Consider the following 19,609-nt stretch of genomic DNA (forward strand, 5'->3'; position numbering starts at 1 on the left):
CCAATGGGAAGACGATCAGCCTTCAGTTGGCGTGTGGCTGACAGCTTGGCCGGCGAGGCCCCGCCCCCGCGCCTCGGTCCTGGGTTTAGGGTGCAGGAGGGAGCCCCGCCCAGCGGACAAAACCTACGCTGGTCCCACGGCCATGGCTGCACCGTCGTCGGTCGTGCTCGGCATCGACCTGGGCACCACGTCTGTGAAGGCGGCCGTGGTGGAGGCGGCGCCCGACGACCCATCGGGGTTCGTGGTCCTGGCCAGCTGTGTCCGGGCCGCGCGGGCCGAGGCGGCGGCCCAGAGCGCGGCGGCCGGGCCCCAGGTGAGGCTGTGTCCCGGAGCTGCGCCGCCTCCAGGGCCCCCTGACCACCCTCTTCCTCCTCTAGGGGGCCGCCCCAACACCCCCGTCCTCGGAGAAGTCTCCCTGACTGCCCCAGCCTGCCTGCCCTCCACCTGCCTGTTGCACACCCCCCTCCCACCCCCAGTTGGCACCGATCGCCCCACTCTCTGGCCTCCTCTAGGGCTTGTCCTCAGTGCTTACCCCGTGCGCTCTGCCCTCCACTTTCTGTACCTGACCCGCGGGGAATTCCTCTCCTTGGGTAATTCTCCGCGTACCTGCCTGTGTCCTCAAGTTCAGGATTCAGTTTGTTCCCCAGGGCAGAGTTTGGGTTTTCCTCCGGAAATCAGATGCAGAATCAGGCCTAACAGAGCAAAATGTGGACTGAACAACTCAAACACCTGGTCCACAAAAGTCACCCCCCCTCCACCCCCCACCCCTACCCCATCCCAAGGCCCCAAAGGCTGAGTGAGACACTTTGGAGGAAAAACAGATAGAAGGACAGATAGAAAGACTTTGGAAGAAAGACAGACCGACAGAAAGATATTGAAAGACCCGTCATTAGAAAGTTCAGATTGATGATGGTACCCTACAACGTTTATCTTGTGAAATGTAATAATGCACTACAACCAGTCTTGTCAAAGCTGCAAGAGAGAATTGGAGGGTTTCACCACAGTGGGCTCTGTTGTGAGACGTGGGTTCAGAAAAGGTCAATCCTCAGAGCTGGATTCCATTAATTCCCTGAAAAAGGTGGCTCTATGTTTAGTTAATTGACAACAGAAATTAATACCAGGGAACTCTGAGTAACCTTTTTTTTGGATCTCAGCTTGTTCTTCTCCGACTTGAAGTAGGTGGCCTCTGGCCCCATCTAGCCACAAGCCTCCATTTCCGAGCCAAACACCACTCCCAGGAGCTGTCTTCCCAACTCTTGCCACATATCTGGACTCAGTTCATTAGGGTTCAGAGTCCGTCTTGCTCAGAAGCATTTCAGAGGATTAAGATTTCAGGAACACTTTGCATTTTCATAGAGGCTTTCAAAGTCAGGTTGGCTGGGGCATCAGGGCATTTTAGAACAATTATTTCACCTCAGGACTCTGGCTCTGTGGGAGTGAGCTGCAGAGCCGGGATCACAGGGAGCGGGTGTAGGCAGTGCCCTATTCTGAAATAGGCCATTTCTTCAGCATTACTTTCCCCACTCCCCCCCAGTGTTGCAGGCACCTCTGTGTTTACAGACACACCCAGTGCACCACACCTGCCTATTGAGGGGTTTAGGGGAGGCCAGTGATAGCCCCCCTGGCAAACCCCACATGTGTGCTGTGCTCTGGGACAAACAGCATTCCTATAATTTCATCTATGGCAGGACTCCTCAACCTTGGCACTGTGGATTTTTTTGAGCTGGGTGATTCTTCGTTGTTGGGGCTCTGTCCTGTGCCTTGTAGGATGTTGAGCAGCATCCCTGGCCTCGACACGCTAGCAGAATTTTCCTCCCCAGTTGTGATACCCCCAAAACATTCCCATATGGCCATGTGTCCCCCAGGGGACAGAAATCACTGGGGTGAGAACCACTGATGGATAGAATAGCTGATGGTTCTGTTCTTCCCTCATGACCATACTTCTTAGTCTTTAGAAGTGTTGTGTACACTATGGTCAAGCTTGGCAGCTATGTGGAAGGTCAGGCTTTTCAGTATTTGCAACTAGGGTTTTTGAGGGAAGCTCTGTGACCCTTTCTGCATTATTAATTTTTTCTCTCTGGGCCTCAGTTTCCTCACTTGTAAAAAGAGGCGTAAAGGAGGAGGGTTGACTGAGTTTCCAGGTTAGTTTTTCAACTCTGAAGTTCTAGGCTTTGATCTGGATGCAGACCAGTTGATAATCTGAGCCAAGGAATGGGGAGAGTGCCTATCCTGTCACACGTGGGCATACCCATTGTCTGTTCCCCATCGCACCCTACAGCTGCAACCAACTGCTTGCTGAACCCTGTCTCCTTGTTTTCACTGCCATCTGGCCCGTTTCCCTCCTCCACGGTCCCCACCCACACAGCTCACCTGCCCTGGGCCCATTTTAAACAGCAGCTCCTCTGTCCTGGGTTGATTCTCCATCTGATTGCCATGTGTGAACTCTTTAAACCAGGGCTGTCCAATAGAAATTTGAGCCACAAATGTGAGCGACACCTGTAATTTTCTTTTTTTAAATTAAATTTTATCTTTTAAATTTTTTTTATTGTTGATAGTATTGCAGATATCTCCCATTCCTCCCCTCCTTCTCCTCCTGACACCTGTAATTTTAAATTTTCTAGTACACATATTTTAAAAAGTACAAAATAACAGGTGCAATGGTGTTTTTAAATTGAATTATTGGATAAAATTGATTAATCGTGCTCTGTTAACCGTGATTGCCTTATTCTGGTTAAAGAAAGAACATTTTAGCCTGGCTTGGAGTTGTATGCCCTGGGACCTGGGAGTCTACCTTGGACCTGGGAGTCAACCTTGGGATTCGGTCCATTCTCATTCAAGAACTGCCTGTTGCCCAGGCTGGTATGGCTCAGAGGTTGAGCATCAACCTATGAACCAGGAGATCACGGTTTGATTCCCAGTCAGGGCACATGCCTGAGTTGCGGACTCGATCCATGGTGGGGCAGCCTATAGGAGGCAGCCAATCTATGATTCTTTCTCATCATTGATAAGTCTATCTCTCTCCCTCTCCATTCCTTTCTGAAATCAATAAAAATATATAAAAAGAAAAAAAGAACTGCCTAATCTCATGGAAAGATGAACAACCGTGTTGCCCAAACAGTGGCGTTCCACCCCAGCCTGCGTAGCCTACCTCCCCATGCCTGTAATCTCTACTTCCCCACGCAATCTTTATCCTACTCCATGTAAGCAGCTGGCTTATGGTGGGGTACAGGGCAGATTTTCATGGATGACCTGCTGCTCTCCCATACTACCGGCAGTACTGGAATGAATGCTCATGTGTGATTCAATCCTGTGTCTGCTGAATTGGCTCAAGTAGTGACAGGCAGCCTGGACCCATTGGAAGAGCCCCTTACCCTGGGCTTGAAGCCCACTGATTGGGTCCCAGCCTCTCTTTTCCAGCCTCACCACCCACCACCCCCTTGCATAGCCTATTCCCCTGGTTTTGTACCAGGTCTTCCCTGGCCTTCCTCATGCCTGCCTTCTCTAGGTGGGTTTTTGTTTCCAAGTCCAGGGCCTGGCCCTCAGGGCACTTAGGAAATGTTCCTCGCTGCTGTGTTTCATCCTTCTCGTACTCCAACACTCTGTGCATTGGGAGAGACCCTTACTTCATTCCTCCTGACAGCCTGGTCTGTCTTGTGCTTTCCTGCCCTTCCTGCTAGATTGTAAGTTCTTGTAGGGCAGGGGCAGTGCTCTCCTCAGCTCACTGCACCCACAGTGAAGGGGCGGGCAGGGCCTGGGCCATTTGCCCAGCTTCGTCTGCAGCTGTGCCTCATCGTAAAGGGAGGAAGTGCAACCTTGCCCACCACATTCCTGCTCCAAGTCAGGGGGAAGTGGGGAGAACCCTCAGTCTCGCATCTCTTCCCCGCGGCCGGTCTGCACGGGACCCCAGTGGAATTATCTGGGCAGCCACCGCCCAGGAAATCCCTGCAGGCCCTGGCCCTATGTGTCTGTTCTGTTTCCAGGCGCGGGAGCAGGATGTGAGTAGAATCATCCAAGCCCTAAACGAGTGCCTTGCTGCTCTTCCCCGGCAGCAGCTCCGCAAAGTCGGTGGCATCGGAGTGTCAGGACAGATGCATGGAGTCCTGTTTTGGAAAACAGGCCAAGGTATGTGGGGCTCCGGGGGTGACCACACGCTCTGAAGGGTCACCGTGGAACGAGAAAGCGCTGCCAAGGGCTGCCTAGAGGGTCAGCGGTGGGGATGCAGTGGCACACGCTGCCCCGTGTTTTGTGTACGTCCTGACTTGTACAGATGTGTTAATGAATCCGAACTATCCATTCATTCGACATCATCAGCCCATCAGTCAGGAACAGGAGAGGGAGTTCTCTCGGATTCCCTGTAGGATTCCGCGCCGTGGGTTTTCCGTAGCTTTCTCTGTATGTCAGTGTCTCAGAGCGTCACTGCTGGCAGCCAGGAGGTTGTATCGCTGTAGGAGATGCCAAGACACAGAGGAAACTCTTCTGTTTTTAAAAAATTACTATTAATATAATCACAGATGTTTGTGATTTTGAAATTCCAGGGTGTGTCCTTTCCATGGGCTCAGTTGCTAGCGAGGCATTACTTAGTCGATCATCATATATCAGGAGGTCTGCCTAGTGCCAGGGTGGGTGACTTGTTCTGTTTGGCCTCCAGGAGGAGAATTAAGCCAGCGAAGGAGCATTGAGCAATTTACATGCCAAGTGCTAGGCAAAGGATGCTACCTGCATGATCTCATCGAACTTTCCCAACACCCTGTGACATAAGCTACATTACTGCCCCCGCTGTGGAGGTGAAAAGTTGAGATTCTGAGAGATTAAAATAATATGCTTGGGGCCCTGGCTGGTTTGGCTCACTGGCTAGAGTGTCTGCCTGCGGACTGAAAGGGTCCCAGGTTGGATTCCAGTCAAGGGCACATGCCCGGGTTGCAGGCTCGATCCCCAGTGGGGGTGTGCAGGAGGCAGCCGATCCATGATTCTCTCTCATCATGGATGTTTCTGTCTCTTTCTCCCTCTCCCTTGCTCTCTGAAATCAATAGAAGTATATTTAAATATATATATATATATATGTATATGTGTATATATATATATATATATATACATATATATATGCTTGGGGTCATATGGAAGCAAATGGGGACTCCAGCTTTTTTTTTTTTAATTAATTAATTAATTAATTAATTAATTTTTACTGCTTAAAGTATTACAAAGAGTATTACATATGTCTCCTTTTTTTCCCCTGCCCTTGACAATCCCCTGGCCTCCCCTACCCCCCAGTGTCTTATGTCCATTGGTTATGCTTATATGTGCTGGGGTCCAACCCCAGCAGGTCCAGGGGTCCCCAAAGGTGTGGACGGAGTCGGCGAAGAAGGAATGACACGGAGACAGCGTTCATTGATCAGCAGCCTAGCCAGGATCTCTAGCCAAGTTCTGGTCAGGATCTCCAGCGAAGTTCTGGTTAGGCTCTCCAGCCAGGTTCTGTAGCCATGTTCCCTCGCTAGGTTCTCCAGCCAGGTTCAGTCACCAGGTTCTAGTCAGGTTCTCTTGCCATGTTCTATCCAGATTCTGTAGCCAGGTTCTGTCTCTAGGTTCTTCAGCCAGGTTCTCTCGCTAGGTTCTGTCTCTAGGTTCTGGTCTGGATCTCCAGTTTCTGTCCAGGATCTTTTGCCATGTTCTCTCCAGCGAAGTTCTTCTGCCTCTAGGTTCTGTGTAGGTTCTGTGTCTAGGTTCTGTGTCGACTCCAGCTTTTGAACCCAGGAATGTCTGAGTACAGACGCTGAACTTTTAAAGGCCTCTGGGAGGACCTGAGCCACAGGGGGCACAACAGCTTAATGAGGGGAGAGCTTCCCAACAGCATGTCCCGGGAGGGATTAGACTCCATAGGAAGTTGTGTGCTCCCGGTTATGGCAAGCATTGAAAATACTTTGGCGATTATAAAAAATTCTATATTGATGTAAAAGTAAGGAGAATAGTATTAGGGACCAATACACCCATCACCCAGCTTTAAAAATGCCAACATTTTACTGCAGGTGTCCTAAGCAGAGGATGGATGGCCACTTTGGGGGGGCTGTAGTTAAGGGCATTTGAACGTTGGATTCACCCCAGAGTCAGCGATTCTGATTCCCCGGGGCCAAGTGAGTGTGACTTGCTTCTCAGCAGCGTGACTGGCATCTAGGGCTGCATCCTTGGATGGGCTGGGTGCCCGGATGAGCCAGTGCAGGCTCCCTCCATCCTTCCTCCCTCTCAGCTGCCTGTTGTGGGGACAGCTGGGACCACAGGTGCTGCTTGGCTCCCGTCGGTAGCAGGAGCAGAGGCCGGTTAGGGTGTTAGAACTGACCTCTCAGAGGGAGTCTAGGTTGTAAAAGCTTTTTAAACTCCTTAATTTTGCATTAACGAGAATAAATGCCCTTTTAATACTAAAACCCTTTCCGAAGAGGACAGCAGAGATCTGATGATTGTGGTCTGGTCCCACGCCTGCCTTTCTGCCCGTCTCCTGGACTCTCACAGCCGCACAAGCCATCGCTCTCGTTGGAGAGGCTGTTGAATATTTCATGGAGCCAGCCGCATGCCTTTCTGTCTTGTTTTCTGTTTCTGGGAAGGAGGAAAGCCACTGTTGGGCGGTGATGGTGCCTGCTCAGCAGAGCTGGGTGAAATCAATTTGGGATCAGGCTGTCCCGCTTTTAACGATGGCTGGAATTCAGTTTGGGTTTAGTACCTACAATATACGGAGTATAAGGCTCTGTGCTGGGCCCCGCGGGAGCCACAGAAAGGAATGGATGAAGCCCTCACTTTCCAGGGCACACTCGAGGCAGTCAACGTAGATGGGGACCAGTAACCGGCGCAGAGAGCTTCTAAGTGCCTCCACGAGGGTACAGTTGAGGCAGCTGGAGGAGTGGGAGGGAGTGACCAGCGTCTTCTGAGAGGCCTGTGGTTACGCCTGTTTCCAGACTCCATTTTCAGGCGCAGAAACATCAGGAGAGAAGTGGGGACCATAAAACCAAGCCAAGAGCCAGGCAGCAGACGGGGAGGAAAGATTTGCTGGTGCATAGTAGACAGAGGACGCATATGGGTCCATATAAAGAACAAATAACAGAAAGGACAGTGTCATTAGTAATTAGGGGAAGCGCCGATGAAAACAACCGTGAGAAATCATTTTCCACCCACTGGGCCACAAGATATCAAAATGCCAAGAGTTGGCAAAGGGGTGGAAAATTGGTTCTTTTAAATACCGCTGTTGGGAGTGTCAATTAGCAGAGCTGTTTTGACGGACAGTGTGGCGGGGCCTATTAAAAACAAGGTAGCTTCTACTAAAAGGAAGAATAAATAAGACAGCTGCTATCAATCCACAGCGCTCCTACTTGGGAATCTATTCAGGAAAAGTACTTTAACACACATGTGTGCGTGGGGAGGCATAATCACGGCCGCCCACTGCATCCTTGTTTATGGTAGTGAACACTGTGGCACTTCATCACAGGGGAACGGTTGAATAATGCTCGGATGCCCACGCTGTAGGGTGACGCGCAGTAGTTTGAAAAGAATAAGGCCCTTTCAGGTGTACGGACATGAAAAGAACTCCAGAGCATGTTGTTGGGTGATAAACACAACCCCTGGAAAAATAAATGCAGCAGAGTGCTATTTTTTAAAAAAATAGACAAAAACAAAATAAAACCCCAAATCCAACTCAAACCAACCAAACCAACCAAACCATGCGTGAGCGTAAACCTTGGGCAGTTACCCGGCAAGTGCTGACAGTGACAGGAAGGGGGCTGGACTCCGGGGGCGTCACCAAGCCGGCCTTTTGCTTCATCTGTAATGTTTGAACATTTTATATTGAGAATGCATTCACTTGGCGTGTGTGTAATAATTAAAATATCAATTCTTTACAAAAGAAAAGAAAACAAAGAAAGAACAAACAGGAAAGAGTGTCGGTCAGGCCAGATTCTGTACTGAAACAGGCTACGGCTCTACCGCGTAGGTGAACATTGGCAAATGATTTTTAACTTCTCTGCTCTTCGTTTTTCTTATGTGTAAAGTGAGGCTAATTATCACATCTATGTTATAAGGCTATTATGTCTATTAAATGAATTGATATTTTTAAAGTGCTTTGAATAATACCGGGTACTTGGTAAGGACTCCGTATTTGTTTCATAATACAAAGAAAATAAATGTGATAGTCTAAAAAGAAAAATGCCAAGAGAATTTCGGAAGCAGATAGCGGGGTTGAAGAAAAGCCGCAGAGATCCAGCTTTAGGGCTGGACAAGAACCCAGAGTTAGGTTGAGGTAGGAATGTGTTGTGAGGGTAGATGGCTCTGAGGAGGAGCCACCCATCCCCCAGGAGAAGCGTGCTGTGCTTCAGGTGCGGGCATCTGTAACACGCTCCCTGGTCTTCTGGGCACTGGCCAGGGAGACCAACCAGAGACTGACAGAACCCTCAGAGTTCCGTCTATCTGTCACACGCATCCCCAGATATTCTTCTTCTTCTTCTTTCTTTTCTTTTTTTTTTTTTTTTTAAATATGCTTTTATTGATTTGTTTAGAGCAGGGGTCCTCAAACTACGGCCTGCGGGCCACATGCGGCCCGCCGAAAACATTTGTTTTTTTACTTCAAAATAAGATATGTGCAGTGTGCATAGGAATTTGTTCATAGTTTTTTTTTTTAAACTATAGTCCGGCCCTCCAACGGTCTGAGGGACAGTGAACTGGCCCCCTGTTTAAAAAGTTTGAGGACCCCTGGTTTAGAGAGTACAAAAGGGAGAGGGAGCGAGAGAAACATTGATGCCTCCCACACACACTCCAACTGGGGGCCAAACGAGCAACCTGGGCACGTGCCCTCACTGGGAATCAAACCAACTGAGCCACGCCTTTTACCCTGCTGTATATTTTTCATAGCAACTAAAAGTACCTGGTATTGTGTATTTGCTGCTTATGGTCTGTATCCCTAGCATACAAGTCTAGATAATCTCACTATGATGCAGGTTCAAAGGACAGAGGTTAGGGGACATGAGAGTGTGCTACACTTCTTTTCTTACCTACGGCGGGAGGGGTTATAATAGCAACTTTAAAAAATGAATAAAAAGGAACTTAGGAAAAGTGGGACAAATGGAGGGAGGGAGTGACTTGCCCAGAGTCCCATAGATGTTGATGGGGAGCCGGGTGCTGACCCCAGGTGCCCTGATGGGACCATGTGTACGAGTGGAGCGATCTCATGGGTGACACGGTCTGCTGGCACCTCACTGGCAGAGCATCTCAAGGACAGGCTGCTGCTGGTCAGTTGCCCTTTTCTCTGACTTTGCTACTCTCCTTTGTTCCAGGCTGTGAATGGACAGAGGGAGGGGCTGCCCCCGCCTTCACACCCAGAGCTGTGAGCCACCTGGTCACGTGGCAGGATGGCCGATGTGGCAGTGAGTTCCTGGCTTCTCTTCCCCGGCCAGAGTCCCATCTCAGTGTGGCCACGGGGTTTGGCTGTGCAACCATCTTCTGGCTTTTGAAAAATAGGTACAGACAACAGTTCTCTGCATCGGGTGCTGTATTTCCCGGGGGCTGCTCCTCCAGCTGGTCAGCATCCCTCCATCCCTCAGTGATGTGACCTAGACTTGGTCTAGAGCTGCTTCGCTTCCCTGAGGGCTCTCTGTTGGTTGCCCTGTTCTAACCAGCGGGGAGAGAAGGGGCTAAGAGGACAAGGGACTTGCCAAGGGTCATGTGGTGAGTTCATGGTGGGGTCAGGGCTGCAGAGAATGGTTGATGTCCCCTCCCCTAAAGGCAGCTTTGCTTGGAGGGCCACACCTCAGGAGGTCCATTTGGGAGAGCCACACACGTGGGGTTCCGGCTGCCACTCAGCTCTGCCATGTCTGGTCCACACTGCCCACCGCTAGGTGCAGCCCAGGCTTTTAAGTCACCGATAGACCATGTTGAATTATTTTTGGTATGAAAACAGCCCCGAGTTCCTGAAGTCCTACGATGCAGCTGGCACCATCCATGACTATGTGGTTGCCATGCTGTGTGGCTTGCCAAGGCCCCTGATGTCTGACCAGAATGCCGCCAGCTGGGGATATTTCAACACCCAGAGCCAAAGCTGGAATGTGGAGATGTGAGTATAGCCTTGCGGGCTGGCTCCAGCCAAAGGGCGGGACCCCAGAGCGGAGAGTCATTGGGCTCTGGGAACAGTGGGCATTCCAGGCGCTGGGCATGGGTGGGCCGGGTGGTAAGTGAAGCCCTTGGAGAGGGCTGCCCTGCTTCCCCACAGTCCCCAATACCTAGGGTGGTCTCCCCGGTTCTCTGTGACCCAGCCCAACCTACAGATTTCAAAGAACAACTTTCACTCTAGAATATATTTTAAAATAAGGTTAAGAAATGGAAGCAGTAGGTGTGAGAGATGCCTTTTAAGTTCTGTTTAAACAATCATTTGCCTTTCAGGTCCAGAAGTCCAGTGCCCTATAAGTCCACTTCCTTCAGGGCCCCCATTCTGAGCTCTGTAATAAAACACAAAGCACCTGGTAGTTCAGGTAAAGGACTTTCTAGCATGCTTCATAACACTGACAGCCCCGCTCACTAACCCCGAGTGATGAGTGCATTTGGTATTCAGGAGGTGACTGAAGGGTTTGACTTTGGTGTGGCCCGTGCTAACCGACCGTGACTTTGCACTGAAATTCCCTTTGCAGGGTATTTGTGTTCCCTTCAGACACAGGGGCCGGATGCCAATGCCGCCTGCTCTTACCTAAACCTTCCTGTCGCCCTCGACTGGGGATCCAGCCTGCAACCAGGCGTGTGACCTCCTGGTTCATAGGTCGATATTCAACCACTGAGCCACACCAGCCGGGCCAATGTTCACTCTTTAAAAAAATCCCAGCCTATGTCTCATAGTTTTCAAAAAGCCAGAGAGACCCCTGTGCAAACACTGGCTTCTCCCCTCCCTTCTCCGACTTGTAGCACTTTCCTTTGTTGAGTTTTCTGGAAACAACAAATAGCAGAAAACCAGGCACTGGTCAATGTGCTGTCCACTTCTCGTTTGCAGACTGAGGGCCTCCGGCTTTCCTGTGTACCTGCTCCCCGACATCACCGAGCCCGCCAGCGTGGCAGGCAGAACGGCCCATGCGTGGTTTGAAATCCCGAAGGGCACCCGGGTAGGCGTGGCCCTGGGTGACTTACAGGCCTCCGTCTATTCCTGTATGGCCCAGAGGACAGATGCAGGTAAGTCTTCTGCCCTCTCCTCAGACTTCTGCTCGGGGTGAGGGTCCAAGAGGCACACACACCGGGAAGCCTCAGCTGCCTTCCACCGTTATTCTGTGAACGTGAGAACACCCTCCCCCTGCAGGTGAAGCCCCCGCTCAGGGAGCCTACACTTCAGCAGGCCCAGCTCTGCCCTGACCCCGGTCTGTGCCTTTCCTCCCGAGGGCCAGGGCAGGGGATGGCTCCCGAGTTGGCTGGTTTCTGTGTAACTCCATGACCAAGAAAATAGATGAGGAGACGAGGGTTTTTGACTTCCTGTGTTTGTCAGGTGGAGTTTCGTCTCATCTGATTAAAAGCCTAGAGTCCTTTCTGCGTTTGGTGTCCGAGAGCCACAGGGAGGTGCAGGCAGCAGTGTAGGGCCGGGGTTGGCAAACCCTTCCTGCCAAGGGCCAGATTGCAAATACGTTAGGCTTCGTGGCCCATGTAGTTTCTGCTGTTGGGGCGTGAAAGCAGCCGCAGCCGTTCATAAACGAATGGGCGTGGCTGTGCTCCAATAAAACTCGTTATCGACACCGAGATGTGAATGTCATGTAATTTTCATATGTCATGAAATCTTCTTTTGATTTCTTTTCAACCATTTGAAAATGTAAGCACATGCTTCTGGGATCGTAAAATAGCGCAGCCCCTTTGGAAAACAGTCTAAAACGTGTACATGAATGTCGCTAGCAGCGTTATTCATACTAGGCAAAAAGGAGAAACGACCCAAATGCCCATCAACTGATGAACGGATTTAAAAAATGTGGTCCATCCACACAGCTAAAATGCCACAACATGTGCGTGAAAGTGAAGGAAAGAAAGAAACTCGTCACAGAAGGCCTCCCATTGTATGATTCCATGCCTGTGAAATGTCCAGGATAGACAAATCCACAGGGACAGGAAGGAGTTAATGGTTGGCAGGGCTGATTGCTGACAGGTATGGGGTACCTTTCTGGAGTGATGAAAATGTTCCAAAAGTAGATTGTGGTGATGGTTGTACCACTCTGTGAATATTCGAAAAACCCCTGGACTGTGTGCTTTAAAGGGGTCTATTTTATGGCGAATTTATGTGAGTGACATATCAATAAAGCTACTCTCACACACAAAAAAGGGAAAAGCTGTTCTTATCTCCTGGGCCCTACCAGAACAGCTGGTGTCTACCCTGGGCTAGGGTGGGACTTGGGGCTGCCTGCCGAGCAGGGTGGTTGCAGGATGAGTGTTTCCGTTGATCCTGGGGGCAGCCTGGCTGAGCTAGTCCTGGTTGGGAGCCCCTCCTGGTTATCGAGGGGGACAGAGAATTCCTTCATCTTACCCAGGCTCTCTTCGTCCTCACATCTTTTATTCCCTCCACCAGTTAGAACTATTACAATTCAACTCTGAGTTTAAAAAGTCTGACCGGCACTAGCCTCTGTGTAGTAGTTTATTCACCATTTCATTACATTTTTAAGAAATAATTTCAAGTGACTGGTTTTGGTAATAATTCCTATCAATTCAAGATTAGCTGAGCAGGAAAGGTGAAATTCTGTCCATTTTGTTTGTGATAAAAATCACTTAAGGTCAAAAAGTTCAAACACCTTTTTCTCCCCAATTTTCAACTAAAATCAATGCCCCAGGAAAGCATGCTGAGTTTATTCTGTGACTTAATTTTTCCCAGTACACCATCTCTCTCCGTATATCCCTCCATCTCAAAGCGTGGATGGCAGGGAATGCAGTGGGCTTTGGAGTCCAGAATGCCAGCCGCTCTGGGTGACCTGGGCAGGCTGCTTTTCCTCCTGGTTCCTTGTCATCACCCCTGGCGAGGGTGTCGGTGCCTTCCCCCCGGGCAGTTGTGAGGCATTGGGGTGGTGCCTACAAAGGCCTGGTTCTTTCCTCCCACCTTTCAAATATCAGGCTGTTCCCTCCACAGAGGGGTGGATGCCGGCGAGCTTGCTGTGTGGTGAGTGCGGGGCTTGTGGATGGGAAGAAGGTGAGGTTTGGGCTCCGCCTTCACTGAGCGGGTTGTAGTCTCTGGCTGCAGATGGGCTGCTAGCCTGTGCTCAGCTGTGCCATACTCACAGGCTAAGTTGGTCGGCCCCCATTGTGGACATGGCCATCAGAGGGGACAGGCGGAGGGCACGTTGCTTCTGGCTTCTGGTGATGGTGGGAGGCTTGATGTGGCAGGAAGTAGGCGTTACTGGCTTTCTGAGGTTTGTTTTTGCTCTCCTCGCTTCTGACCCCCCTCCCCCCAGGTGCGGGGGAACGTGGGCTGCTGCCTCAGTTAGTCTGGCCCCCAGCAGATGCAGAAGAACAGGCCTTTTGGTCAGGTCTTATGAGAAGTGAAGAGACTCCTGGAGCATCTGCAGGCCTGGCCTTGAGCTAGAGGAGGAAGTCGGCCCCTCTGTGCTGGGTCTGGGCGTTTCCCCTGCTCGTGGGGAGGTTAAGAAAAACGCCTTGGAAATGAGCGGAAGGAGAACTGGCTGAACATGAGCGAGACCTCCGCAGAGAATAGCACGTTTCGGCTGAAGTTTTACTCTCTAAATAGTTGTCTACTGCTGTGTAGCAAATCACCCATGGCGTTTTGTAGCCTAAAAACACCAAACGTTTCTTATCTCACACATGTTCCTTTACGTGTGTTGTGTGTGTGTGTGTGTGTGTGCGCGCGCATGCATGCACGTGTGTGCGTGTGTGTACCTGCATTTGAAATTATTTTGTAAACGTCTGTGTTTAATACAGGTGAAATGGTTCCTGAGAGTCAGGAGTGTGGGTGTGGCTGGAGCGTCTGGCTCAGGCTTCCTCGTGCCATTGCAGTTAAGCTTTTGGTGGCCTGGGACCACCCTCATCTGAAGGCTTGACCGGGCTGGAGGGTCCCCTTCTCAGCTCCCTCAGGTGGCTGTTAGCAGGGGGCTCAGCTCCTTGCTGCATGGGCCTCCTCACAGCACCGCTCACAGCACTGCCTGCTCCTCCCAGAGCGAGCCATCCGCGGCAGAAGCTGCGTGCTTTTTGCGACCTGTTCTCCATAGTCACACACTGTCACTTCTGCTTTATTCTCCCACTAGAAGCAAGTCACCGAGTCCAGCCCACACTCAGAGGGAGGGCATTTAGGCTCTACCTCCTGAAGGAAAGAAATAGTATCAAAGAATTTTGGACCTTTAAAAAAATATATTTTTTTATTGATTTCAGACAGGAAGGGAGGGGGAGAAAGAGATAGAAACAGCAACGATGAGAAAGAATCATTGGTTGGCTGCCTCCTGCACGGCCCCTATTAGGGATCAAGCCTGCAACCCGGGCATATGTCCTGACCAGGAATCTAATCGTGACCTCCTGGTTCATAGGTCGATGCTCAACCGCTGAGCCACGCCCGCTAGGCTGGGTGTGTTTTTCAAACCAGCACACTCTCCCCTGCCTGGTTGTGACTGTGACCGCCAAGTTAGCCCGACAGACCTAACCTTTGCTTTTCTTGGGCCCCAGTTCTCAACATCAGCACTTCGGTTCAGTTGGCAGCCTCCATGCCGTCAGGGTTCCAGCCAGCGCCGACTCCAGACCCTGCAGCTCCGGTCGCCTACTTCCCGTACTTCGACAGAACCTACCTGGCGGTGGCAGCCTCCCTCAATGGGGGCAATGTGCTCGCCACGTTCGTCCAGATGCTGGTCCAGTGGATGGCGGATCTTGGTAAGATGTGCCCACACAGCTCTGCCTCTCTGCTTGTCCTTCCATCACGCCAGTGAACGTGCTGTTGAAGCTTCTAGATTCACGTCTCAGACCCAGAACTTCTCTTCCTTCCTTAGGAATCTGAGCCTCTAGCTTTCCTCTCATCTCCTGAGCTGCCACCCCCTGCTCTCTCCTGACCTTGACTGTGGAGTGTCAGAGAGTCTCCCAGTTCTCCCCTGCCCTGCTCTCTTACTTTCTTTGTCAGTGAGCCCCTGGGTCCCTTGCAGTTGGGGTTTTCCTTCTGATGACTACAGGCAGTTGAAAATAAAAGGATCAAACACGGACGAGTGAAAAATCTGGTATTTTACAGTATTATAAAATCTTCACAGACTTAATCCTGAGTCCCTGTCTCAGGAGGGTCCCTGGAGACTCTGGAGTCCTCCTGCTCTCGTCTCCAGTTTTCAGGGTAGAGTTGGTTCGGCTTTTCCTCTGCTCTGCACTCACAGGGAAACATGAAACCTCTCCAACCACTTAAGGTAGAAATGAAATTTCCAGTCTAGGGAAATCATGTTGATCAGACTCACTGGTTACCAGTAGGAGCTCAAAATCAGGCCATTCCCAGAATCAGGCATCCAACACGGTCACAGGGGGAGTCCAGGCAGCAGGGAGCAGCGAGGCTTTTACCTTCAGTCACCAGACAGTGCGTGGGTCTCCGGGAGGTCGGGGTTGCGGGGAGCTCTGGCCCCTTGGCTGGGGTCTTCTCAGGATGGCTTCATTTAAACGACAGGACTTGGATTTTGTTTTACCTGCACCAGGGGAGGTTTTCAAGATGCAGAACCAGTTCTGAGAACTGTCCGGCCAGCCCTTTATCTAGGCACTAGTTTAACTGGATTGGGTCTCTCAGTTGTTTACTGACTTGGGCCAGTGTTTCTCTTTCTACAGAAGTGACACTTCTCCTTGCCCCTGAAAGACTTGGGAATATTCACTTTCCCTGTAAGATCCTTTAAAAAAGTCTTTTTGCCTTTTCTTGGTTCTTATTTTGAGAAAATGAGTGTTTTGAAGGTTCATGTATTCCATGTAACTTAACCTTTTATGAAAATGTTACAATTATGTCATTTTATTAAAAAACATATACATGCAAATACAATCACATGTACTTAGATAAAAGACCCATTTATTAACCAGAAATGGAAATGTTTCAGCATAAGGCACTAAAATAAAACTCTTGCTGTATTCAGAATACCCTGAATTTGCATTTTGTTCCCGAGGTTAGAATATAGGGTTCTACACTTGGGTGGTAGTTTAGAGCAGGACCCTGGGGCTGGTGGCCTGGGGCTGGTGGCCTGGGTCTGAATCTCAGCTCTGCCGCCTCCTGCGTGCCTCTGGGAAGGTTACTTACCTCCTCTGTGCTTTACTTCCCTTATCTGAAAATGGGGGTCATCCTAGGACTGTGAGGATTCGGTGAGTCAATGTTGTGAACACTTAGAACAGCGTCTGGCCCGTAGTGGTAGTGAGTGTGATATGACACTTATTAAATAAGGTTTGTGTGGCGGGTTCAACCCAGGGGTGTGACCTCGGTTCCCTGCTCTGTCTCCAGGTCACCATGTGGCCTTGGACGTCCCTTCCCTTCTCTGTCTTCCCAGCTCCGATGTTCTATGATTCTAAGCCCGTGGTGTGGACATTTGGCAACTCACAGCAGTTAATCTCACCAGTAGATTCGGCTGAGGCGGTGAGCCAAGGCACACAGAAACGGGCTAGAAGCCGGATCTCCCAGGCCTCCAGCTGTGAACACCTTCCTGCAGGTTCCACAAGGCCTGTGCAGGGCCTGGGTGTTGGCCAGTGAGGAATAATGCTGTAACGGCCCTAGCTGGTGGGGCTCAGTTGGTTGGAGTGTTGTCCCATAAACTGAGAGGTCGAGGGGTCCATTCCTGGTCAGGGCACATACCCAGGTTGTGGGTTTAGGGCGTGTATGGGGGACAACTGGTCAATGTTTCTGGGTGTTTTTCTCCCACCCCCCCTCCTCTCCCTTCCTCTCTTTCTAGAATCAATAAACATATCTTCAGGTGAGGCTTCAAAAGAAGTTTTGAGAATGTGCTATTGTGACAAAGATAGCAATAAAAACATTTTTTTGAGTTCTTATTAAAGAAATACACATTATTATTTTTAAACTGTAGATTTTATTTGTGTTTCAGTGATTTTTCTACGAATGCCCTTTTCCTGTTCCAGGACTCAATCCAGGATACACATTGCATTTAGTCGTCACATCTCCTTAGTCTCTCTGTCTTCTACTTGACTGGTCTGTTTTTCTTTATCTCCTTTCCCTTTCCCCCCATTAGTTGATGGCTTTACATTTATATCTGTGCTTCTAGAAGTTTCCAGCACAGTCTGTTGGCTAGGACATGGAGAGACTCGCTCTGATGTGTTGCTGTGCAGTGTAAATTGATACAGCTTCTAGGGAGGGAGTGTCATGTGCATATCTTTGGACCTAGCAGTTCCCCTCCAAGGACTCAGACCTACAGATGTACATGCTTGGACACCTGTAATAGGTTACCCACCAAGTATGTGAGTTTTCTGACATTTTAGTAGAATATCTAGAGGAAAGACACGTACTTATTCAGCAGAGCTTAACCAGAGTCCTGCTGATCAAATTTTGACTGTGCAAATTCAAGGTATTCTGAATACAGCAAGAGTTTTATTTTTGTACTTTATGCTGTAATATTTCCATTTCTGGTTAATAAGTGCGTCTTTTATCTAAATACATGTGATTGTATTTGCATTTATATGTTTTTCAATAAAATGACATAATTGTAAAATTTTCATAAAAGGTTAAGTTACATGGAATCCACGAACCTTCAAAACACTCTTTGTTTCCTCAGAATAAGAACCATGAAAATGCAAAAAGACTTTTTTAAAAGGATCTCTCTCTCTCTAGTTCCTGAACATGGACAATATAGTTTTTTTTAAAAAAATAATTTTGATTTCAGAAAGGAAGGAAAAGGGAGAGAGAGATAGAAACATCAATGATGAGAGAGAGAGTCATTGATTGGCTGCCTCTTGGGTGTCCCCTACTGGAGATCGAGCCTGCAACCCAGACATGTGTCCTTGACTGGAATCGAACCCGGGATCCTTCAGTTTGCAGGCCGATGCTTTTATCCACTGAGCCAAACCAGCTAGGCTATAGTGGAGTTTGTATAAGTTAAATGTGCTGATGATTTTACTCTAGGTTTACTTCCCTTATCTGGACATTGTAATTTTAATAAGATCCCTCCATGATTCCTATGCATAGTCAAATGTGAGAAGCACCGGTCTAGACTGGTGGTTCTCCACTTCTGCAGGGGATGGCTAGACCATGCTCAGCCCTGGGATCCTGGGATTCTGTGACTCTGCTAATAAGTCTGGTGGAGCTGTGATGGTACTTATTGATCAGTACGTGCATGATGGCCCCTTGGGGCCAAGGTCTCATAGCTGGTTAGGACTCGCATAACAACCTTTATATGACCTCTCCCTGAAGTCTGGGCTGGGTCTGCAGTGAGAGAGCTGGCTGAGATCTGGGGCAGAGCATGGCTAGTCAGGTTATGTGAGTCCCTGAGCAGGAAGCAGCCAGCCACATTGAGAAGAAGCAGGTAGTAGACCTCTCCTGCCCAGGGAATGCTGTACTGTCTCATCCTGCAGCGAGGGGTGCATGAGCTCACACGTCTTCTCTGTTCCTGGCAGGCGTGGAGGTCGAAGAATCCACTGTGTATTCACGCATGATCCAGGCAGCTGCAGAGCAGAGAGACACCTGCCTCACCATCACGCCAACAGTGTTGGGCGAGAGGCATCTGCCAGACCAGCTGGCCTCCGTGACCAGGATCTCCTCCGCGGCCCTCTCGCTGGGGCACGTGACACGGGCGCTGTGCAGAGGCATCGTTCAGAACCTGCACTCGATGCTCCCGTCCCAGCAGCTCAGGGAGTGGGGCGTGGAGCGGGTGGTCAGCAGTGGGAGTGCGCTGTCCAGGAACGAGGTGCTGAAGCAGGAGGTGCAGCGGGCTTTCCCTTTCCCAGTGTCCTTTGGGCGGGATGTGGACGCAGCCGTGGGGGCAGCACTGGTCACGCTCCAGCGAAACTTCCGCCAGGAGGAGTCTTAGTGCGCACACTCTTTGGCCAAAGCCCTGTTGCCGATTTTATCTAATTAACATTCCGATGTGATCCTGGAGTCATCCTTTTCCTGGACAGCTCTGTGGGCAGCTTTTAAGCAATGTTTGTTCTCAGGCCACCATCCTGACCAATGACTTTCCTCTAGGGCACACTCTACTAATGCAGCCGGGAGTCAGCCACCAGGTCCCCAGTCAGTGCCTCTGACTGAGACTCACCTGGGAGCTGGCTGCCAATGTAAAGGTGGAAAAAAGGAAAAGAGACAAGTAACCCAGCATCACAGTCAGCAGGCTCACCTGTGATTCACGTGTAGACAAAGAGAAAATAAATGTGGACTTCAGACACCAAACACGCCTGGTGGCTGTGGCTCCCAGTCCGAAGAGAAGACCCGCCCTCCACCCCGCCTCCAGCTTACGGATTGGTTGTTTCCAGGGATAGGCAGCTCTGATGCGGGTCACATTACTGTCAGAAGAGTCCTTCCCCCTGGACTGGACCACATGAGCCCTTTCCAGTCTCAATCTCCCCTGGCCACGGCTGGTTGTGTGGGGCAGGCGGGCTGAGGTGAAGATGCAGGGGTCTGTGCCTGCCTTCTTGCCATGGACTCCCCCCCAAGGAGAGGATGCTGTGCTGGGGCGGCCCCAGATCCTCACAACAC

The 19,609-nt window shown here is 50.2% G+C and overlaps 1 protein-coding gene across 1 annotated transcript; it reads left to right on the top strand.

The window, feature by feature from the left end:
• Positions 1–85: 85 nt before the first annotated feature.
• SHPK (sedoheptulokinase) lies at positions 86–19,303 on the top strand. The gene is made up of 7 exons (XM_036341306.1): positions 86–313; positions 3,981–4,122; positions 9,303–9,486; positions 9,926–10,078; positions 11,003–11,178; positions 14,641–14,841; positions 18,535–19,303. Exons 1-7 carry the CDS (start codon positions 143–145, stop codon positions 18,945–18,947), a joined length of 1,440 nt encoding a protein of 479 aa, XP_036197199.1. The 5' UTR covers positions 86–142; the 3' UTR covers positions 18,948–19,303.
• Positions 19,304–19,609: the final 306 nt, after the last annotated feature.

This window comes from Myotis myotis, unplaced genomic scaffold (assembly GCF_014108235.1).
Source record: "Myotis myotis isolate mMyoMyo1 unplaced genomic scaffold, mMyoMyo1.p scaffold_m19_p_17, whole genome shotgun sequence".
In the NCBI taxonomy this organism is placed as follows: Eukaryota; Metazoa; Chordata; class Mammalia; order Chiroptera; family Vespertilionidae; genus Myotis; species Myotis myotis.